At 34.5% G+C, this 20,168-nt stretch overlaps 1 protein-coding gene across 12 annotated transcripts in view; it reads left to right on the forward strand.

The window, feature by feature from the left end:
- The window catches only part of CHD9 (chromodomain helicase DNA binding protein 9), a 194,854-nt gene that overhangs the window by 59,592 nt on the left and 115,094 nt on the right, over positions 1–20,168 (forward strand). For 9 of the 12 annotated variants that reach the window (XM_060132648.1, XM_060132647.1, XM_060132651.1 and 6 more), the window contains one exon: positions 18,442–18,773. In XM_060132648.1, the coding sequence (XP_059988631.1) occupies positions 18,442–18,773 (332 nt within the window). Of the gene's footprint in view, positions 1–17,141; positions 17,276–17,493; positions 17,637–18,441; positions 18,774–20,168 lie in introns of those variants that run through there. The other 3 variants (XM_060132657.1, XM_060132658.1, XM_060132659.1) reach the window with 2 other exon arrangements.

Here is a 20,168-nt window from a genome sequence, read left to right on the forward strand (position 1 = left end):
TTGTGGCCTCTCCCGTTGCGGAGCACAGGCTCCGGACGCGCAGGCCCAGCAGCCATGGCTCACGGGCCCAGCCGCTCCGCGGTATGTGGGATCCTCCCGGACCGAGGCACGAACCCGTGTCCGCTGCATCAGCAGGCGGACTCTCAACCACTGCGCCACCAGGGAAGCCCTCTCATTATCTTTTCATTTAAAAATTAACTTATTCTTAGGCAACACAGATCACGTCTCTTTTTCCTCTGTGATCCATATTGATTTAGCTGTTCCCTCAAAAAACTGATTATTTACTGTTTTCTTCCTTTTGTCATACATGAAATGTGGTATAGATATAGCTATGTAATCTCTGCAGTAAAAGCAGAGATAAATCTCTGCAATAAAAATATTAACTTTTTTTGTAGACAGCGTTTCTTTTTTCTTTTTTTTTGAATTTTAATATTTTTATACAGCAGGTTCTTATTAGTTATCTATTTTATACATATTAGTGTATATACATACATCAATCCCAATCTTCCAATTCATCCCACCATCATCACCCGCTCATATTTCTTATTTGTTCTCCAAGGAGTCTGTTGTTGAACATATTACCTGTATGTAATATGTTCTTAGCAAATATTTCTAAATTTGTTATCACCAGCCAATGGACGAGCATAAATTATAGAAATTAAGATAATATAATCTAACTTTAGTTTATAGTGACATAATTAAAACTAATAAAAGAAGAGGAATTGTTAAATAGATAAGTCAGGGTAAAATTTATCCTGTTAACGTTTATGTTCACTGGGTAAGTACATTATAAAATTGATTTTATTCAGGCATAATTTCATATGATAAAATATACCCATTTTGAGTGTAATTTGATGATTTTTGACAGTGTATACCCTATATAATCATTATCACAATCAAAGTATAGAACATTTCCATAAGCCCCCAAATTTTCCTTTTTTCCTGTGTAGGCAGTTATCCTCTCATCCCTGGTCCCCAGGCAATCGGTGATCTACTTTCTGTCACTATAGATTAGTTTTGCTTGTTTCAGATTACCTATAAATGGAATCATATGTTATGTACTCTTTTGTGTCAGGCTTTTTTCATTCTACATGATATTTTTGGGATTTATCCATGTTATATCATGTATCAGTAGTTTTGTTTTTTAGATATAATTTAAGTACAGTAAAAAATTACTCTTTTTAGTGCACAGTTCTGACAAGTATATGTAAGTACCACCACAAATCAAGATACAGAATGATTCCCTATCCCTTCAAAATTCCCTCATATTCTTTTGTAGCAGTCCCTCCCCCAGCCACCAGCTGCTGGCAACCACTGATTTTTGCCCTTATATTTTTGTTGTGTTTTTTGAGAATGTGATATAAATGAAATCATACAGTAGGTAGCCTTTTGAGTCTGGCTTTATTTACTCAGCACAATGCGTATGTGATTCATTTATGTTGTTGGGTGAGTCAGTAGTTTGCTCCTTTTTATGGCTGACTAGCATTCTACTTTATGAGTACACCACAGTTGTCCATTTTACCTATTGATAAGACATTTGGGTTGTTTCTTGTTTTGGGCTTTTTTTTTTTTTTTTTTTTTTTTGTGGTACGTGGGCCTCTCACTGTTGTGGCCTCTCCCGTTGCGGAGCACAAGCTCCGGATGCGCAGGCTCAGCGGCCATGGCTCATGGGCCCAGCTGCTCCGCGGCATGTGGGATCCTCCCGGACCGGGGCACGAATCCGTGTCCCCTGCATCGGCAGGTGGACTCTCAACCACTGCGCCACCAGGGAAGACCTTGGCTATTTTTAATAATGCTTCAGTGAACATTTAAGTTCAGTCTTTTTGTGTACATATGTTTTCATTTCTTTGGATACATACAAAGGTAATGAGGTTGCTGGGTCATATGTTGAATGTATGTTTAACTTAATAAAAAACTGCCAAACTGTTTTCAAAAGTGGGGTTGCACCATTTTACACTCCCACCAGCAGTGTATGAGAGTTCCAGGTGCTCCCTCTTCTTCAGTCTTTAGTGGTGTTAGTCTTTTTAATTTTAGCCACTTGATTGGCTGTATACTATATCTCATTATAGTTTTAATTTGTATTTTCCTAATGGATAATGATACTGTGCATCTTTTCATGGACTTATTGTCCAAAAATGCATATCTTCTTCTGTGAAGAGTCTGTTGAAGTCTTTTGCACAGCCAGACATGGAAGAGATCAATTTCTCTAATGTTGCTAAGACCTGGTAAAGAGGTGTGTGTGTGTGTGTGTGTGTGTGCGCATGTGCGCATGTGTGTTTGTGTTGTAAGACCCGGTCATTTATAGAAAGAAGTCTAACTAGGCAATTTTGTGGGATTAAGGAGGTCTAGCCACATATAACACAGACTCCTCAAAGCAGATAAGTGAGAAAACAGCATCTAGAAATCTAGGAATAGGCAATGTCTAGAGATTTAGATAATTATCATAGCATAAGGCTTCAGGGACAGCTGCTGGGATTAAGGAAAAGGGATATCAAGACATTAACCTAGATTTAGAATCTAGTGGTATTAACTTCTTAATATGGGAATTGAGACCTAAAGAACATTAATCGTTTTTTAAATTCAGGTTTATTGAGATATAACTTATATCTAGTAAAATTCACCTTTTTTAGTGTACATTTCTGTGAGTTTTGACAAACATGTACATTGTATAAACACACCGCAATCAAGATAAAGAATTTTGCCATCACCCCAAAACATCCTCTGGTGCTTCTTTGTACTCAGCCTTTCCCTCAACCTCAGATCCTGGTAAACAGTGATTAATTTTCTTTCCTTATAGTTTTGCATTTTTGAGAATGTTGTATAAATGGAATCATATATCTTGTTGCCTTATTAGTCTGACTTCTTCCACTTAGCATAATGTATTTTTCGTTGCATGTATCAGTAGTGTGTTCCTTCATGGTACTGAGTAGTAGTCCATCATATGAATGAACCAAAGATTGTATATGTATTTATCAGATAAAGGACATTTGGATTGTTTCCGGGTTTTGGCATTTATGAATAAAAGCCTTTTTAAACATTTGTGTACCGGTGTTTATGTTACCATATGTTTTCATTTCTCTTGGGTAAAGGTATCAGAGTGGGATTGCCAGGGGTCATATATTAAATGTATGTTTAACTTTGTAAAAAACTACCACCTGTTTTCCAAAGTGGCAGTATCATTTTGCATTTCCATCAGCAGTGTAGGAGTTTGTTTCTCAATATCCTCTCTTCCTCTTCCTACTTAGTATTGTTCATGTTTTTTTTTTAACCATTCAAATAGATGTGTAGTGGTATCTCGTGGTTTGAATTTGCATTTCCCTTATGTCTAATAATGTGAGCATCTTTTCTTGTGTTTATTTGCCATGCATTTATCATCTTTGGCAGTGTCTGCCAAAAATTTTGCCCATTTTTAAAATTGGAATAGTTGTTTTCATATTATGGAGTTCTGAGACTTCTTTATATAAGGAACATTAATCTTTATCATAATAATTAATACTAATATTTATTGAGTGCTTATTATGTGTCAGATACTGTTCTAAGAACCTTTAGATACTATGATTATCCTCGTTGCATAGATGATGCAACTGTACCAAACACTGGATAGATTTTAGAGGTACAAATCAAATATGACCTTGACTTATAAATAACTAAAATATGCTATGGCAAATATAGCAGTAAAATTACATATTGTAAAAAGGAAGTGATATCTACACTGAGTTTGTTTTTTTATTAATTATTTTTATTTTTGGCTACATTGGGTCTTCGTTGCTGCGCGCAGGCTTTCTCTGGTTGTGGCGAGCTGGGGCTACTCTTCTTTGCGGTACGTGGGCTTCTCATTGCAGTGGCTTCTCTTGTTGCGGAGCATGGGTTCTCGGCACGCGGGCTGCAGTAGTTGCAGCCCACGGGCTCTAGAGCACAGGCTCAGTAGTTGTAGCACACGGGCTTAGTTGCTCCACAGCATGTGGGATCTTCTTGGACCAGGGATTGAACCCGTGTCCCCTGCATTGGCAGGCGAATTCTTAACCAGTGTGCCACCAGGGACGTCCCTAGTTTTGAATAGACATTTGCTAGGCTACCTTTTAGAGAAAGGACACTCTAGACAACTAGAACAGTAAATTCAAAGTTATTATAACTTGTTTTTTTAAAAAAAACAAATTGTTTCAGTGTTGCTAGAATATAAAGTAAAACAAAAAATTGGAGGTATAACTGGAAAGAGAGAAGATGATCATGTTATTCAGAAGCGTAACAACCTAAAATGAGTATAGACTTAAACATTCTATTTCTGTTTAAAATCTTCACATTTTGATTGTGGGTTTTAAAAAACTTCCTTTTCCTCTAGCTCCTACCTTCCCCTAATAATATTGGTTGAATTAGCTCTCAGTTGTCTTTCAGCATTTTGTAGATTTCTCTTCTTATTGAGGGAACATATAATATCATATTTCCCTTTTTAAATTATTTTTCTGGATGAAAAGCATGAAATATCATGCTAACACAATAAAGAAAATAATTTTAGTGTCAAGACATCATTGCATTAGAACAGATGGTTTTTTCCTTAAAATCTGGTTGTAATGAATTGTTTACTTAGATTAATGATAATACAGTTAAATAATAGTCTTCAGTTTGAGGGTTATGTAATGTAACTTCTGTTAATGTCAGTTTTGTTGATGTATAACATACATACAGAAAAGTACACAAATTATAAGTAGTTTGATAAATTTTCACAGAGTAAACATCATCTATTTCACCAATCCAGATCAAGAAATAGAACATTATCACAATCCTAGAAATCTCCTTGGGCCTCCTACTAGTCCCTGCTTGCTCTCACCCTAAGGGTAATCACCATTTTGACTTCTACCCTCATAGATTAGTTTTACCTGTTATTGAACTTTATATGTATTTATGTTGAGTATGTACCCAGGAGTGAAATTGTTCAATTGTAGGGTATGTGAATGTAGTGCCAAATTAACCATATATTTAGTAGCTTAAAACAGTATCCATTTATTATCTCATAGTTTCCTTGGGTCAAGGGTCTAGGCACAGCTTAGCTGGATTCTCTGCTTGGGGTCTCACAAGACTGCATCCAGCGAGTCCAGTGGGGCTGTGACCTCATCAGAGACTCACAGCCCTCATCTAGGCTAATGGGATCGTCAGCAGAATTCATTTCCTTGTAGCTGTAGAACTCATAGGAGCTCGTTTCTTCAAGGCCAGAAGGAGACTGTCTCTGAGCTCAGGAAAGGCCTAAGCTTTCTTCTTTTTTTAAAAAATTAAACCTTTTTATTTTGCGATAATTGCAGATTTGTATGCAATTGTAAAAAATAGTACAGCTAGGTCTAGTGTATTCTTTACCCAGTTTCTTGTTATATGGATATTTTCCTGTATACAGATTTTTTTTTTTAAGATTTTGCATAGGAATATTTAAGGAAGCAGTTTTCTCAGTCCAGATTTCCTATAGATAGGCCTTCAGTAGAATGGAATCATTGCAGTCTTAGTTTTATTCATCTTACAAAAACTTGAAAATCTTAGCAGTTGGCTAACATTTGAAGATAGTTATCAGATCAAGATCTCTCATTTTCTCATTAAACTTTTTGTTTTCATTGGAGAGTATTACTCAAGAGATAGCCAAACTGCAAAGCTAACACAGTCCCAAGACTCTGCTCACTTCTGACACCAACTACAAATTCTGGAGGTTCCCAGAACCACCCTTAGTTTCAATAATAGGCTAGCAGAACTCACTGAAAACTATTATACTTGTGGTTACAGATTATTACAGAGGAGGTTACAGGTTAAAATTAGCCAAAGAAGGGATGCATAGGGCAGTCTCAGAGGGTTTCAACACAAAGCTCTCTCCTTGGAATCAGGTCCCAGCATTGATGCATGACAGTATGCATGGGGTATTGTTAATCAGGGATGTCACTTGAGCTTCAGTGTCAGAGTTTTTATTGGTGCTCCATTAAATAGATGTAACTGATTGATTAATTGATTGCCCAATGTGGTTGATCCCATCCTCCAGGTTGACTAATACCAGGTGACTCAAAGCCCTCCAACCCTAAATAAGAGTCTGGATTGAACTCTCCTATGAAATGACATGGAAGTATTCATTAACCTCTTAGAACAGTGTTTTTCAAAGTTTTTATCTGGGACCCAGCATAGACGTGTTTTTAAATGTTTATGAATGTATATATGTAGGGGCATTATGTATTAAGATGTAACCAGTGCTTCTCAAAACACTAGTCTACTTCATTTATAAAGAATGTTAATGGCTATCCACTGAATTGATGGCTTGTAGTGAGATTTTAGTTCATAGTTAAAAAACACTGACCTAGAAAATCAGACCATCGAGAATAGTGATGGCTCATTACTAGAAGGAACCAGCTTAAAAACTGTAGGACCTGGACAGATAAGATCTGAAGAGGAATTGAGGTGCACTTCCATGGAGTAGTCTCCAGATGTATAGCGTAGTTGGTGCAAATGTTATCCAGTAGGGAAACTTCTTATTAAGATATAAAACCCAGTATGTTGGTCTTTGTGCTTTGTTGCTTATCTCTCTAGGCTGCTGAGAATAATTTGATTCATCTTTCATCACATCTTTACATTGCTAGTTCTTTCTTTTCATGCAGATTTCAGTGTAAGTGGCCTCCTCAGTTAGACTTTCATTGAGTCCATTTTAAAATAGTCACCCTCTCACTTTTAATCACGTCATCCTATTTTCATTCTCTGCATAGCCATTACCCTTACCTGATGGGTTTGTTGTTTTTTTCCTTCTTGTTTATCTCCTTCTCTAAAATGTTAGCTCCATTAAAGCAGGGACTTTGTCTTGTTTACTGTTTTATTCCCAGTACTTATAACAATCTGTCTGGCAGGTAGTATGTACTCAAATAATAAGTCTTGAATGAGTGATCTAGTTTGTATTCCTCTTAAACCCAAAACAGAATACATTTCTTTTGGTGAGACTAGAGTATACTGTAATTATCACCTCCCTTGTTCCTTATGACCACATTTCTGTTTGTGCAATGTAAGATTGCATTTGTTTTTTGGCAAGCTCATTACACCATACACTCATTTAGTTTACAGTGAGCTAAAATTCCCTGGTATTTTTCACATGAGCTGCTGTTAAGGCATGTACTTTTTTTTTTTTTAAGTAGGTAGGAGTGTGTGTGTGTGTGTGTCCACGCCTGCACACAAGAATACCCATTTATAGATTCAGCCTCATAAGATTTTTTTTTTTAATCAGCATTTTTGTGTATGATCTAAGAGGGATGCTAATTAAGAACTAATGGTAGGGTTGCTGAAGAGATTTTAAGCTCAAGTGAAAGGCTAGTAGGAACCCAGAAGATTGACCAGATGGCACCAGTTCACAAATTTAAACTGAAAATATTCATTTGGAGCAGTTTAGCACAAGCTGAGGAAGTAGATTCTGTTGTACAAATTTTGGAAGAGCTCAGTTGACATGCGTAGGTTTGCCTCTTCCTATTCTTAAAAAAAATGTAGCATGACTTCCCCCAGGTGCATACCCACCATTGGAGTTACACCCTCCTTAACTCATTGTGGACTTCCCAGCACTATTGTTACAGGTCAGTGCCCCTCTCATATTGTTCTTAAATCTGTCTTTTGTATTCTACTTTTTGAAATCTGTAAGGCTGCACCCAATATTTTTAGATACACTACATTTGTTGTTAGAATCATTTCTTATTGAATTGTTGGAATTTTATTTTTGAGTCCTGACTTGTTGAACTATATTTCCTGAGTTTATTGATCTGTCTATGCTTTTGTAAGTTTCAGGCCATATGATGATACTTTTTTTTCTTTAACTTCAAAAGGCGTACATTTATTGACACACAGCTACTATGCCTAGACCTGTCATGGACACCAAAAGGTCATGTTTAGTTTTTTCATGTAATTCCCATCATTTCTACTTCCACAAATAACTTTTTTTCTTATGGTCAGAGTTATATCCAGAGATGCAGTGACTCTCATTACTTCCTTTGCATTCTGCAAGATGAAATTTTTTTTTTAAGCATTTATTTTTTCAACCAATTTTTTTTTTTTTGGTAGATGTTGGGGGTAGGAGTTTATTAATTAATTAATTAATTTTTGCTGTGTTGCGTCTTTGTTTCTGTGCGAGGGCTTTCTCTAGTTGTGGCAAGCGGGGGCCTCTCACCTTTGCGGCCTCTCTTATTGCGGAGCACAGGCTCCAGACGCGCAGGCTCAGTTGTTGTGGCTCACGGGCCTAGTCGCTCTGCGGCACATGGGATCCTCCCAGACCAGGGCTCGAACCCGTGTCCCCTGCATTAGCAGGCAGATTGACAACCACTGCGCCACCAGGGAAGCCCCAAGATGAAATTTTAATATGATGAAATTAAGTATATTTTGTGATTTCTAAAACGCTTTTGACTTTTTATATATAGATACTTTTCAGCATTTGATTTTCTTTTGCCTAAAACTGTAAATCAAGTTCAAATACCTTATTTTAAATTTTTTCCTTATTGCAAATGTATTTATGTTAGCCTTCCCTTAACATCATTTTTATTTATGTTAGTAATTACTTGAGTGTTCAAATAGTTTTTTATATATAATCTCAGAATTCTGAAAATTAAAATTGATTTTTCATAATGCATTGTATACAAAAAAACAGTGTCTTTCAACAGAACCAACTCTCAATCTCCCCTTTAAAAGACTTGAAAGAGGTTTTTTCCTTTGTATTTGTTTTATTAATACTTTTGGAAACATTGCAAAAAGAATTTAGAATATGATGGTTAGCGTTGTCCACCAAATTATGCAACTGTTTGGTTAATTTGCTTACACTGTTGCCCTTCTGCTCTATCAGGTCTTCTCAAGACTTTAAGAGTGTATTTCACCTATTGGTTTTGTCACACTGTCACTGCCACGCTCCAGTCTCTCTCTTAATCTGGAGAAAATGGATAATAGCAACTCTTTCATCTGCAGTTAGGAATAATTAATATTTGATTAATTTTAATAATTTGATTAATAGGAATATTGTGAAGTCAAATTTAAAAATACACCAGAAATTGTGAAAACTTTTGTGAAGGAAAATGGTTTTTGAATTAACATATTCAAGAAGTCTTTAAAAAAATTTTTTTCCCCTAAGAAGCATTTTAGAAAAGGTGCTATGGGAAGTTCATATTATTTACCAAGGTGATATTTATATATAATATTTTAATTTTTTTATTGGTGGTGTGATAATTTTGAATTGTTATATGGAAGATGCTTTAAATTTTCTACTTGTGATAAAACTCACTCTCTAGCTTTTCTTTCTCTCTCATATGTTCAAGCAGTCTACTGACTTCTTTTCTATAGCCAATAAACATACTCAAGTTTCTAATTCCACGGTAGCCTGCCATTTTCCCTTCATTTATTTAGGAAAAGTGTTTAACACTGTATCTACTTCCTTTCTTCCAATTTACTTCTTAATCTACTATAATATGGCTTCCGCCTCAACCACTCCGTTAAACTATTCTTACCATGAACCTGGAATATCTTACAGTGCCAGAAAGTAAGGAAGTGTTCAAAATATGATGGTGGTAAACAAGGTTCAGGAACCAACTTGAAGGAGCTCTATATGGTGAAAGCTGGGACAATTTGAATAACACATAATCATAGTATCAGATTATAACCCATAGAATAAAATAAATATCTGTGACTCTATACCAGTATCAATAATTGAATGAATAAATGAATGACTGAATGAATAAATAAATAAGGAGAATAGGCAACTTTTGTTTATAGTAGAATTCCAGTAGAAAATGTGGAAGGAATGATGGAAATAAAAAATTTCCATTAGGTGAATAACTGAATAATAATTGTTATAGGCAGGAACCATCAATGCATGCTAAAATTACTAGGCAAATATATATGAGAACAAGATATTTGCATAGTCTGATAAGATACTTGTTAATTATAAAAGGAGAAATTTATAGCAGAGAGTAATGGCAGACATTACTCTAACCAAAGGATCAAAGATAACAGTACCCAGCTTCCCTGGTGGCACAGTGGTTAGGAATCCACGTTCAAATGCAGGGGACACGGGTTTGAGCCCTGGTCCGGGAAGATCCCACATGCCACGGAGCAACTAAGCCCGTGCGCCACAACTACTGAGCCTGCGCTCTAGAGCCCGCGAGCCACAACTACTGAAGTCTGCGGGCCTAGAGTCGGTGCTCTGCAACAAGAGAAGCCACCTCAGTGAGAAGCCTGCACACGAGAACAGAGCAACCCCCGCTCGATGCAACTAGAGAAAGTCCGTGCACAGCAACGAAGACCCAACACAGCCAAAAATAAAATAAATTTTTTTCAAGATAACAGTACCAGTTATAAGACATACTGACATCATTGTATCCCCTGATATGATGATGCATAGAGGTGGGCACAATATCACATTACAGCAATAACAATAGTACCTAGCACTTCTGAGTATTTGTATGCCAGACACCGTACTAAGCACTTTACAAGCTTTATCTGTTAGGTCTCACAACAGCCCTAGAAGGTAGACACTATTATTATCTCCATTTTACAGATGATGAAACCCAGGGCTGGCTGAGTCCAAAGCCCTTTCCTTTAATCACAACATTATGCTGAGAACAGCTTTTAGTATCATTAGTAATTTATGGACTGATGAATTCAGTATATTTAATGTTGTCAGTAAGTAAGGAACTTCGTGAGATTTTGTGGTTTAATGTTTTTAAAATACACTTTTGATTTGTTTGGAAACAAAAGATGAAGTTTTGAAAATACAGCATTGAGAAAGCAACACAAACTAATATAAAATAGAAGGTTAAATATTACTTGTTTTTATATCATATATGGCCTTTTTGTAAATACAAAAGTTTCCATGAAGTATTTGGGTATTTTTATTGAAACCAGTTAGCAGCCCTAAATCTAAAAATCTGATCCTGTTACCTCTCTGTATGTAATCACTTATTGATTCCCCAATTCACTTTAGCATAAAGTCCAGATATTTTAGCATAACTTATAACACTTGATAATCTGACCCATTACCTTTCTGCCTTTATTGCTTATCATTCTTCCACATGAATCCAGTTTTCTTGTCATGCCAAATTACCTGTTATACCCAGAATATAACGGTTTGAATTTCTTTATTATATAATATTTCAAGTGTACACAGAAGTAGAGTAGACATCACCCAGCTACGACAGCCATCAGTTTATAGGCAATTGTTTTTCATCTATACGACCCTCTGACTATCATACAGAGACTATTAGTCCCTTCAGGGACTATTTTGAAACACACCTTAATCATATCACTTTATCTGTAAATATTTCAGATATCACTTTATCTGTAAATATTTCAATTTGTGTATCTAAAAGACAAAGGTTTTAGCTTTAAGACACAATTGCAAAATTAGTTTCACACTTAAAAAAATAACTGTAATTCCTTCATAATCAAATACCCAATCAAAGTTAAAGTTCCCTAGTATTTATAAATGTAGTCTTACAGACTTGTTCAGGTCTATGTCAAAACAAGGGCCATGTATTGCATTCATTTGATACGAATTTTAAGTGTGTGTCCTTTCTTTTTTCTGTTTTTTTTTTTTTGGCATTACATTTAGTCTTAAACCTCTTTTGATCTATGATTACCCTTCTTTGTTTTGTTTCTTATTGTTTCTTTGCTGAAGAAACAGTCATTTTTCTTTAGAATTTCCCACATTCTGGATTTTGCTGATTACATTCCCATGGTATCCTCTAGCATATTCTTCTCTCTCTGTATTTCCTGTAAGTCACATAATAAATGTTTATTTTTTAAAAAAACAACTTTTATGAATATCTACTATTTGCCTGAACTGCTATGTGGACGATTAAAATAGAGGGAATACTTTTAATAGTATTACCGTATCAGTGTAAAATTCAAGATTTAGAAAAAAGAAGGAATGTCATCATTAGCTAAAAGTGGAAACCTGGATACTAGTACAAGTCACAAAATGAAAATAAGCCTTTTAATTTGTGAACATGTGAGTTCACAAATGTGAAGAAAGTGAAATAAAATAATTGCTTCAGATACATCAAAAACTCTGAAAACAAATCTAAGGGTAAAACTCAGAGGATTTGACAGGTAATAATTTGGATCAGTTTTTCCTCCTTTTCTTCTCTTTAAAAGCAAGTCTTTATTGGTACCTTGTGGAAAAAAATGTTATATGCAATAAATGCAAAAGAAGTTACCACTAATGTTTGACACGTATTACTAAAATTAACTACAAATTTGTTTTTAGAGGTTGGTTTAATTTGAATATTTAAAAAATATCATTATTGGAGTATAATTGCTTTACAATGGTGTGTTAGTTTCTGCTGTATAACAAAGTGAATCAGCTATACATATACATATATCCCCATATCTCCTCCCTCTTGCCTCTCCCTCCCACCCTCCCTATCCCACCCTTCTAGGTGGTCACAAAGCACCGAGCTGATCTCCCTGTGCTATGCAGCTGCTTCCCACTAGCTATCTAATTTGAATATTTAAGTACATAATTATATGATTCTTCCTAAAATAAAAATGTTAAAAACTAGCATACTGGCTTACTATAAACAATTCAACAGAACTAAAATGCTTTCTAAGTTAGCTTTATAATATCAAATTACTCTCAGATATTTACTTTCCTTTTGATGGCAGATCTTTTTATTCTTTCCGCTTGGCTTCCATGACACCACTCTTTCCTGATGCTCATCTTACCATTTTTGTAGTTTCTTTTTGTTTTCCTTCTTTTAATTCCTCTTCATCTGCTAGCTCTTTAGAACTTGGTGTTTTGGGTTTTCACTAATGGTTCTCTTCTCTTATTCAGCATTGTCTCTCTAGGCAGTAAAACTCATTCTTGATCAAGGCTTGCTATCTCTATTCTGTTTTGTATTCTCTTCCATTGCAAGTTCCATTCACCTAGTCCCCCAGGTCTGAAGCCTGAGAGTCATCTCTCCTGAGAAAAGTTGGAAGATTTTTTTTAGCTATAATACAGTTTTATATATGTTGTTGAAAATTCTTTGTTCTGTGTTTTATTATTACTAAGGAATTATATCTGTTTTATTATTTGAGACTTTTTATTCCTTCATATTGTTTTTAAAATGTGTGAAGTAGAACTTTAAATTTTTTATAATTTTCCCTAATAGTAGAACCTGTGCTCTATAGTAGATGTATGGTAGCCATGAGATCATTCTCCCCTTCTTTTTGAAAATTTATGATTTCCACTCAGGTCTACACACTGGTGATTCAAATTTTTTAATTATTTGTATGCAACTAAAATATTTGAAATGGATGAATTCCCCAGTGTGAGTGGGTAGGTATGTGGGAAAATTATTCCACCAAGAGGAGGAAGAACTGAGTCCCCACTCCTGTTTTAACACCTCTAATTTCTTACTCAAATCTCTGCTTCTTTCTCTCATGAAGGAAAAGAGGAGTAGTAACCATGGTATTAAAACTATCTAATTTTTAAGAGGTAGCATTCATACAGGTTAGGTACCACTCTTTTTCATTCTGTTATATTTCATTTCTTTAGTGCTGGTCTGAACCCACTAAATTTATATCATGACTTGTTATTAGATCATGACCTTTGGTTTGAAAAACACGCATACCATAAATCCTTGAGTTTCCCTAGTATTGAAATATGACATCCAGGGTCTTTCGTATATTCTTCTAGTTGCTATCAAAATAATTGATATATCACATATGATACCATCTTTATGTTTTGCTGTGACTTGTTTTTCTTATAAATATTTGGATATGTTGTTAATATATGTGCCTTCTTTTCGTTCACTTTTTTTTTCTCATTTAGCATACAGGTCCTTGGGGCGCAAGGCCTTTGCCTTTATGTATTTATTTGTTTAAAGATTTTTTTGATGTGGACCATTTTTAAAGTCTTTATTGAATTTGTTACAACATTGCTTCTGTTTTGTTTTGGTTTTTTGGCCATGAGGCATGTGGGATCTTAGCTCCTCGACCAGGGATTGAACCTGCACCCCCTGCATTGAAAGGGGGAGTCTTAACCGCTGGGCTGCCTGGGAAGTCCCTGCCTTTATTTTAAAAATTGAGTTTTGAAATTTTGACAAACCCTACAGAGAAATCACAAATGAAATACAAAGAAATTCTTTTACTTTGTAAAAAATTGGAGAGCAGATTGCAAACCGGATGTTCCATCACCCCAAATGACTTGATATATTTCCTACAGATAAAGATATTTTCCTACATCACTGTAATGTAACCATAACAAGTGGGAAATTAATACAGCAGGAGCTGTTGGGACTGAGAGGAAGAAAACAAAATAAAACACAAGTAGATTGGACAGAATTTGTTGACTGCTTATGTAGGTGAAAAAGAGAAAAATTGTAACATTGAGAAAAGTTACTTTTAACTACCTTTTTGTATGTTTGTGTCTGTGTAAATTGGGAAATCACCTACATTAAAAATGATTAGTTAGTTAACACCTCAGTGTTGATGTTTTGTGGGAATATAGAGTTAAAATACTATATCCTAAGAGTAGAAGAAATATTTGATCACAGAAATGTTTGATCACAAATATTTGGTTGTCTACTGTTAAGATTTATTGTTAAATAATTGGGATTTTTGAATCAAGTAATAGAATCTATTGAAAAGCTTTAAGGAGAAGTGAGATATTTTGGAAATCATCCTAGTTTCTGTGGATAGTATCAGTGAGTTAAGGGTATTCAAAGAAAACAGCAAGAGAATCCACATCTTATATTCCAGCCCTGACCTCTCCAAGGATCGAGTCCAAAATTTCCAGTTACTCAAAACTTTTCATTTCAAACTCAGTGTGGAAAGAATTAAACGTATGCACACATACATACCCTTTCTCAACATTTCTTTTATCTCCTCCTGTACCAGTACTTGGTCTAGAAAGCAAGTATTGACTCTTCCTGCTCTTCAGCCCAAACCCACCCATATCTAGTTGATTTCTACCTCTTGGAAAGGGCACTGAAAAAAACTAAATTTTGTTCTTGCTTCCTTACTAGTATCTCTGAGATTTTGAGAAAGTCATTTAATTTCTTTTGTGTTCAAATTAATTAATTTCTTTTGTGTTCAAATTAAAAGAAATTTAATTTCTTTTGTGTTCAAATTACTTAATTAATTAAGTAAGTTATGATATTTGAAACAAATATGGTATAATACAGTGGTTAAGAGCACGGTTTCCATTATGAGGCTCTCTGCCTCTTAATCCCTACCCCATCTTTCAGTAGCCATGTGATCTTGGGCAAGTTATTTCTCTATGCCTTAGTATCCTTAGCTATAAAATGAGGGTAACAGTAGTACATATCTCACAGGGTTGTTTTTAAGATTAATTGAGTTAATATACAGTTGACCCTTGAACAATGCCGGATTAGAGATTACTTGAAAGATCCAAGTATAATTTATAGTCAGTTTTCCATATATGTGATTCTTCCATATTTGTAGTTCTTGATTCCTCCATATCTGTGGTTCCACATCCTTGGATGAAACCAACTGTGAATTATGTAGCACTGTAATATTTATTATTGAAAGAAATCTGCATGTAAGTAGACCCACACAGTCCATGTTGTTCATGTATGTGTCATAATAGGAATAGTGCCTAGAACATAGTAGGGAATAAGTGTTAGCTATTATTATTATATTATGATTTTAAAAACTTATGTGCTTAGGTCTGTTCTATCGTTTTGCAGTTCTGCTGTAAGAATATCTCTCCCATTTGTTACTCCTCTCCATTATCACTATTACCCTATTATTCAGGATTAAATTAATTATTACATGTAAAATGCTTAGAATAGTGCCTGTCACCTAATAAGCACTTGGTAAGTGTTAGCCCTTATTATTGGTTATTATGATTTTTATATAGATGACCTCCAGGTCAGTAAGATCCTTTTCTTGCATTAGTGGTCCTATGCCTTTAATTTCCTCTCCTGTTCTTTAGATTGGTGTTTCTAGGACACTGTTTATATAATGTTGCTCCATTTCGAGACCTTTGATGCCTGAAAGGAAAAAACTAAAAACAGGTTCTTTAATACAGATATCAGATGACTTGCCAAGACCAATTTTTTAAAAATGGTATTAATGAAAGAGGTAAACGTGAATTTTGAGGCAGTGAAAATTTTGTTTTAGGTACTTAAGGTCGTTGCTTACTAAAATAGTCTCAATATTTTATAGATGAAAAGTATAGGTATATAATGATCAAATTCAGGAGGACTTGCTACTTAGTTATTTTTAGCAAGGGACTAAAACTAAAATTTTATCTTAAAAACAACAGTTGAGTTGAAATAGAATGTGAGGAGTAAAGGTCAGGAATGTTTAGGAGTTTTTTTATGTTAGGAAAATAAATTAATGTATTTATTCAGGTTTAAGTAAGGCAATAATTTAACTACGGCTAGTTATTTTTTTATAGACAGCTCTTTTGTGTTCATTTCAAAATCTTAAGCTTTTTGGAATTTAAATGAAAATAGCTTCATTTCTCAATTTTAAAAATGACATTGTTAGCTTTTTGTTAGAAGAATAATAAGAGACCTTATCTAATTTCTTAAAGAGAAGTCACTTGTTATGGGTTCATTTGCATGACCTCCTCTTTAACCCTTTGCTCGTCTTCAGATGTGTTTATGTTTTAAATATTTTAGAGTATCACGGAGAAAAGTATTTTTCTCTGGTAGAAATTGCATAGGACTTTGTTTTTTAATATTGATAGCTACATAAAGCCGTTTAACTACAGTTTTCATTTTCAGATGATTTTTTTAAATCAGGTTTTTACGTATATTTTTTAAAACTTTACTACAGGAAATGGTAGAGTGAGAGTTAATGTGTTACATGGAGGGAAGAACAGTCCATTGGGGGTTAAATTGCAGAGTCTAATGGAATAATAACTGGTAGCACCATCTGCTGGCCTACTTCCTCAGAAGGAGTCAGTATTTTTAACGACATCTCTAATATTCATGCTGATGCATTTTGATGCTTTGTGCATTCATTTCTTTCTGTGCTTTGTTGGAATCTGGCTATCTGCTTACAGCTATTGAGGAAACTCAGCTTTTTAGGACGGGTTTACAGTCTTTTTCATATCTAAATAGAATGAACAGTGGATATAAACTTGCCAAGGCAGAAATGTGTTGATACATCACAATGTGTATTTGTGGAGGGTTGTGCATCTCTTGGTTGCAGCTTGCTAAATAGGCCATTTAGGAATCTTCTTTCAATGCTTTTTTCTTGAGCACTGCCTGGGGTGGTGAAAAAGCAGAGGGCAAGCCTTTGTCTGACGCCAAAAATGTCTTCAGTGAAGAGGCCAAGAGGAAGGGTAAGTGAAAGCCTGAATGAGTGGGAGGAGGAGGGGTTCTTTGGGCTAAAAGGCTAATGGGATTGAATAACCTTCCTTATTACTGGCTGCTGCTGCGGAGTCGTACTGCATCGCCATCTTGAGCTTGTTGCTGTTTTCTCGCGTCTTGGTTATTTGTTATAGCCTGTAGGCCTTAAGGTGGCATTTTAGTAAGCGATTCTAAGCCCTCCCTCCTTTCCCAGTGCTGTAGCACTGCTACGAAACCTTTGATGAGGCAGGTATAGAAAAGATATCCAGTGAAGCACACTGGAACCAGCATGAAAATGTGTTTGGAAATTCCTGGTGGTTTTTTCCCTTGCTGTAGTCAGAGGCATGTTTACGGGTAAGAACGTAACAAAACTGTGATCTAAGAATATGGGATGAATGCGTGTTTAAAGAGAATATTCTTTTTAAAATGCTGTTGATCTGCTTCCTGTGATATTGCTAAAATATTAATAATTTTAACGTAAAACTAGAACTTGTTTTTTTCCAGAATTGCTTGAGCAAAATATTATGATATAGAAAGAGAAAAAAAATCCTCATTTAACTCTTTCACAGAAAAACTAAAACTTTCTCTAATTTTAAGTATGGGAATGTCTGTTGACTAACTAGCTACATTGCTGCATAGATTGCACATTAAAATGATTTAAATGAATTCAGGTTCTCATTCCACTTTCTTATAAAGCAGAGAGGCTTTGTTTTTCTAAAAATCATAATAAACTGTGGGGAGTAGTCATTCTAAATTAAAATTGCTATTTAAAATTTATTAATAATTTTCAGAGTTCCGGAATGAAGAGGAAAGAAGAGACTTATTCCAAATGCCCAGAATATTTACATGACTAAATTTGAATTAGCTATATTTATAGGACAAAATTTGAATCAACTAATCAAGAATGCTATGAAAATATCAATGAATCTATATTATCCTCCTTTAACTTTCACTTTTAAAAGCAGTAGTTGAACTTTTTATTTTATACCTACACTAATTTCTAGATCAGCAAAATGTTTTAATTTTAAATTTGTTTGTAGCACTCATATTTGCTTATGTATTTTACTTCTTAAAGTTTAATTCTAAATTTTTGGTTATTTATGTTAATTGTTTAAATGTACTTTGGTATGTTGTATAAAAATTATTTTGATTTCTCTAGCCTCCATCTTCCAAGAAGAGTGATGGTCCTGGGACATATACTAAGTTGCAGAATACCCAGGTGAGGATCATGTCTGAGAAGAAGCAGAGAAAAAAGGTGGAATCAGAAAGCAAGCAAGAAAAGGCTAATCGTATAATATCAGAGGCCATAGCAAAAGCAAAGGAGCGTGGGGAACGCAATATTCCACGAGTAATGAGCCCTGAAAACTTTCCTAGTGCTTCAGTTGAAGGAAAAGAGGAAAAGAAAGGTAGAAGGATGAAATCTAAGCCAAAGGACAAAGAGAGCAAAAAAACAAAAACTTGTTCTAAGTTAAAAGAGAAGACAAAAATTGGGTAAGTTGGTTAAGAATTAAATCTTCTTCCTTTGAAGTTTTTGTAAAGTTCAGTCTGTCTAATCTACTTTTGATTTGCGTATGATGTGTTTACTCCCACTTTGGAGTTTTAAGTTGTTAGATACTGTGTGTATCTTACTGCCTTTTTGAATGAATTAGATAATATTCCAGAATTTACTAAATGTTACTAGTCTATGAACATACTTTTTTGTATATTAATGTTAGTAAAAGGAATTTAAAATAGGAGAACATTTTATATATAAAACAGGAAAAGGAAAAACAAAACAAAACCCATATTGCTGTGCCAGTTCCTAATGTACTTTCTTTATTAAAAAAATGCCTTGAAATTTTTTATAAGATTTCTTTACCTCTTAGTTGTACTTCACTGGGCACCTTATAGTTTGGAAACATGAAATACCATATTTTCTCATAAACCCACAACATTGAACTAAATGGAATGGCAAGAAAACTAAGACCATTTAAATCAACAATAAGCAGCTCTCGGCTCTTACAGACTTCCTCCCTTACAGTCTTTCTGATTTACTTTATGTAATAAAGAGGCCAGGTGAGGATTAATGCTCCAAGAGAATTATAAGGACAAAGAATTGCTTTAGGAGGGTATATTAATCCTAGGTACTTTTATTTGATTACATACCTAATACATTTTCAAAAAATAGAATATAATAAGTGTTATTATTTGTTATATATGTATGTTTGTTTTGCATGCAATGGTAAAAATAATCTAAGGCCAACATAGTTTAGAATCGGTTTTGCAGGAATATTTGGTTATTTTTGAAGGCTTTATATGAAATTTTAGATCAAGTATTTAATCTGTTTTAGGAAAAATTCCCTTATTATAAAAATCTTCATTTGCTTATAAAATTATTTATGTATTATACATATATTTAGAACTAACACAAATTTGTAAACAATTCACAGCATTTTCAATGCAGCCACCAAACTGAGTTATATCATTAGGTCCTGATGCCTTTCAGTCCAAACCATTAAATAACATGGGCTCTCTTGCTATAATGGGAAAATAATTAATATTATTGATTTTGCATTTCATTTGCAGACAGCTAAGATAAAATTTGAAAGTTAGATTTCTCCTTTTTTAGTTAAACGTTTTGGTATGAAAGTATCTTATTTTTTCAATATTTTGTCTAGTTTTAATTTAGGAAACCCCATATTTAATCCTTTAATGTATTAAAAGTTACTGTTATTAAAATTTTCCAGTTTTAACTTATACAGAAATACAGGCAGAGTAGTGGTACCATTTGAAAGGGTATTTAAAAATAATGCATAAAATAAGAGAAAATAGGTAGAGAACCCTCAAGAGTTAACAGTAAGTTTAAATTGGTGGGGGGGAGATAACTAGAGGCAAAAGATAACAGAA

This window comes from Lagenorhynchus albirostris, chromosome 19 (genome assembly GCF_949774975.1).
Source record: "Lagenorhynchus albirostris chromosome 19, mLagAlb1.1, whole genome shotgun sequence".
In the NCBI taxonomy this organism is placed as follows: Eukaryota; Metazoa; Chordata; class Mammalia; order Artiodactyla; family Delphinidae; genus Lagenorhynchus; species Lagenorhynchus albirostris.